This window comes from Rhipicephalus microplus, chromosome 1 (genome assembly GCF_043290135.1).
Source record: "Rhipicephalus microplus isolate Deutch F79 chromosome 1, USDA_Rmic, whole genome shotgun sequence".
Lineage (NCBI taxonomy): Eukaryota > Metazoa > Arthropoda > Arachnida > Ixodida > Ixodidae > Rhipicephalus > Rhipicephalus microplus.
In genome coordinates this window covers 211,205,921-211,209,663 of record NC_134700.1, presented here as the reverse complement: position 1 = coordinate 211,209,663, position 3,743 = coordinate 211,205,921, and the positions used below count along the sequence as shown (strand labels likewise).

Genomic DNA, 3,743 nt, shown 5'->3' with positions numbered 1-3,743 from the left:
TACCTCGCAACGCTCATACCTCGCAACGCTCTTAATGGTTCATACAACTGCGCCCATTTGTCTGTCAGACATTGCTGGCCACGAAAACGTGGGCTGCACGACGGGATTCTCTCGACAGACCCTGGTGACTGTCGACATCACTTGAGCGTTGCGGGAAAAGTAGCTGCAGTACTTGCTGTTGGAAGAAAAGCAGAAAAAGGAACCTAAAAGTAGCCCTGCTTTCAGTCGCATTGATTTAAAACAGGTTATATTCGCACAGCGAAGACCTGCGGGCAGAGTGCACAGCCAGCAGTTACTCTTGGCGCGTACGAAGAGAAACTTCAGTAGAGGTAGCTTACATGCCTGCAGAATTTGTCATGGGTAAGTACACGTGCCGAGCTGTTTTGATAAGCTCATTTCACGTCTTTCTTTCTTTCTTTTCTCCACTCGCACAATAACAGAGCCATATCGCCCTTCATTGTTTTTTCTGCGCAATATCAGAGCCAAGCTTTTGTGAATTACTGCATGAAAGCTATCTTTGTGCAGTCAGTGGCTAACGTAAAAGATTAAAAATATCTGCGCTGCAAACAGACAGTGCAAGCGTTGCTCCCGCCTATACGCCCCTCAACACGACCGCAACGCTATCAGGAAATCCCCGCAAAGATTATAGCCTCACATATAAACACACGCTCATCCGTTCCGCCAGTTTTGTCTTTCAGGTGAGCTCTAGTTGGCACTTGCATCAAGTCAGTGATGAGAGGTTCCGTTGTCTCCGTGGTTCTTTTAGTGCTCGGCATGGCTGTTGGTAAGTTTGACAACTTTTTTGGGGGGCTTTTCGAAAGTATAACACGCTTCACCTTAGTATACGAAAAATTTGATGCCATTAACACATTAAAATGGTGGGTTCAGCACAGAAATGCTTGCACTGGACAAATTCTGCTATATGATTTTCTCCGTTAGTGCGCAAGGCTTGCTACAAGATATTACACTGCTGACAAGATATTAGGCTGCTGACAGTATATTTATTAGAAAGAAAACTGCCGGGTGCCGTTGGCCAAGAAAAGTAAGTTTTAATGAGTTCCGCTATCGTTTCCAGAACCTGAGTAACTAAAAATAGACAATTTGGAACTCAATTTCAGCATCTGGTGTGCAAGATAAGGACAGAGTGAAACCATCTTTATCGGCTTGTCTCTGTCCTAATCTTTTGCGATAGATGCTGAGATAAGGTAGATAGTTATAGGCCAAGCTTTTATATTTCACGTCCCAAAATCACCGTATGATTATGAGGTACGCTGTAGTGAAGGGCTCCGAAAATTTTGACCACCTGGGAATTATTAACGTGCACCTAAATCGAAGCACATGGTCCTCAACCATTTTTGCCTCCATCGATAATGCGGCTACCGCGAAGCATATAGTAAGGAAAGCCGAGCTGCTCAGTATAGTCGCATCCTATCATAACGCAAAATATAGAGCGGGCCCTGTACAGACTTCAGCCGGTACTAGTTGCCTAACTTGTGCTTCTTATACATTTTTCACCATTATCCAATGTCATGTAAGGCGTTCAATAACTAAAGAATTCGGCACTTGCAGTCTCCGGCGTCATGTAATTATTTTACTGTGGGCGAGCCTGATACACTATATGCGCGTAGTTTTGCCACTCAGTCGGCTTGAGGTTACAAAGTTCATTGCTCACCACTCGGCGTTTTTTCAGTGATGAAGGCAGGGCATATATATTGTCATTTTAACTTCTAACAGTCAATACCAAAATGATTCCTGCCCACGGCAATCGCATTTCGATTGAGGTGAAACCCTAGAGCTATGTACTGTGCGATTTTAGTGCCCATTAGAGAACACCACGTGGTCAAAACGTACAGGGCCCTCCACCACGGCATCCCTTGTAATTGTATCGTGGTTTTGGGACGTAGAACACCACAATTGTTGTTATTGTCAATCATCAAGTATGCTTCTTTTGAGACTGACGTTTCAAGTCGCAGACATTGCGGAACACGTCTGGCACAGTATTAGCAAAATCACAGTGGAAAATCACAGTGCCATGATACGTCGTGCCTGTTGCGTCTCGTCTTCATTTACCATATCTCATTTTTCTCTTTCTATCTCTGTCTTGAACACGAAGCCAGCCAGGCCATTGGTTGTGCCAATCCTGCGCCATTCAAGGGCAACTGGGTGATCGGTGTCGACGGCAAGGAGTGCGTGGCGCTGGTCAAAGAGAAATGCACGGGCCTTCGCCAGTACACGACCCACAGCTGGCGCCGAGGCAAGCACGTACGCAGCAACTGTGGGAGCGTGCCCCGCTGGTCCGCCATCGCCACATTTCTGGACGGCAACAAATACAGGGGACACGCAGCGATCTTCGAGTCATGTGCATCGGACGGCATTTGGGTGAGCTGGCAGTTCCGGCGGGTCCATTTATGTTCTGAACACTCATGCATCAATAGTATCATTAAATTCAAGAGAACAGAATCACTGTAAACACAGGCAAATATTCTCAAACGCAATGAGTGGCTCCCGTGAATGAAAGTCTTCAGCGATACTCTTTCTAACTGGAAGTGACATCTTCATATAGGGAATCACGTCCTAACGCATAAGGAACTAACGCATTGCTAACTAGTAACAATCTTTCATGACAAAAGGGTTGCGAGTTGTTAGCGCTTGTATGTCAATTTCCCTCCTGTCTTCGCTTATTGCACGCGCACGATACCTTGCCATAATAAATTCCTGAAGCCTCGCCCTGCTTCAAACAGTTTAACAGTGTTATAAGCTACCCATAGACTCATTTGTTTCTGCAAACGCTGAACTTAATGACTGATATTGTTTACCAGTGGCAATCAATAGGTATCACCGCAGGTTTCTGCTCCACGAAGGTGGTTGTTATGTTCATAAATGTTTGTTCAGGAATGCTTGCCATTTTTTCTTTACTTTTTTTCTCTCTGCTTCGACAGCAACTGTTAAGTCGCACAATCTTTTTCAGGTTTATGACCAATGGAACACCGCTGCAGTCGACCGCCGTAAGATCCGCTACGGAAACTCAAAACCAAACTACAACGGCGACAACTTCTATATGATTGAGCTGTGATTCAAACTTCACAAGATAAGCTACAAGGCAACCACTGGACATGTAATCTCGGGTCTGTTGGCGATCCGCCTAATCTGAAAAAATAAAAACACTGGAAATATGTTGCATATGCAAATAATTGGCGTGAAAATCTACTCAGGCATGCATTGTTTACTGTTTGTTTGTGTGGAAAAACGATAGCTCTCGCCCGTGAGTATTTGATTGCAAACGTAACACTACCGGAAAACACAGTAACGAACCGTCAATGTTCACTCCCCCTTTTTTAACAGCATGTGCTGGGGAGGAATTGCCTGATAATTTCATAAAGCTTTGCCAACAATCCCGGCAAGATGGATACTGAACGACGCACACAGCACATATCTATAGGACAGCCCCAGTACTGCAGCACAGATCTTTCGCTTACGCAGCCGTGGTCAATCTGTAATCTGTACTCTAAGACGACGGGGTAGAGAGACGAAAACTGTAAAATTGACTTAACAGAGTCACTATCGCGGTAGCAACAATGTAAACACGATATGTGCAGACAATCGCATGCCTGTCAGCTACTTACAGCGCAAGTAAAGCACAAAATTACATTGTATTTCGGGCTGTATAGTGCCGCTTCAACAGTTACGCAGTTTATTTTATATTCTTAATACGTAAAGAAAGAGCAAGCAAAATAGAACAAACG

At 44.7% G+C, this 3,743-nt stretch overlaps 1 protein-coding gene across 1 annotated transcript; it reads left to right on the top strand.

Annotated features, from left to right (window-relative positions):
* The first annotated feature begins 626 nt into the window (after positions 1–626).
* On the top strand, positions 627–3,191 carry LOC142805453 (domesticated amidase effector 2-like). Its single transcript, XM_075891184.1, has 3 exons — positions 627–784; positions 2,114–2,379; positions 2,969–3,191. Exons 1-3 carry the CDS (start codon positions 733–735, stop codon positions 3,071–3,073), a joined length of 423 nt encoding a protein of 140 aa, XP_075747299.1. The 5' UTR covers positions 627–732; the 3' UTR covers positions 3,074–3,191.
* The last annotated feature ends 552 nt before the right edge of the window (positions 3,192–3,743 follow it).

Bases quoted from the DNA above. Each gene is read 5' to 3' on its own strand.
- LOC142805453 (XM_075891184.1), top strand. From the start codon at position 733: ATGAGAGGTTCCGTTGTCTCCGTGGTTCTTTTAGTGCTCGGCATGGCT. The intron at 785-2,113 runs GTAAGTTTGACA...TTGAACACGAAG, and splicing joins AGTGCTCGGCATGGCTGTTG to CCAGCCAGGCCATTGGTTGT. The intron at 2,380-2,968 runs GTGAGCTGGCAG...AATCTTTTTCAG, and splicing joins GTGCATCGGACGGCATTTGG to GTTTATGACCAATGGAACAC.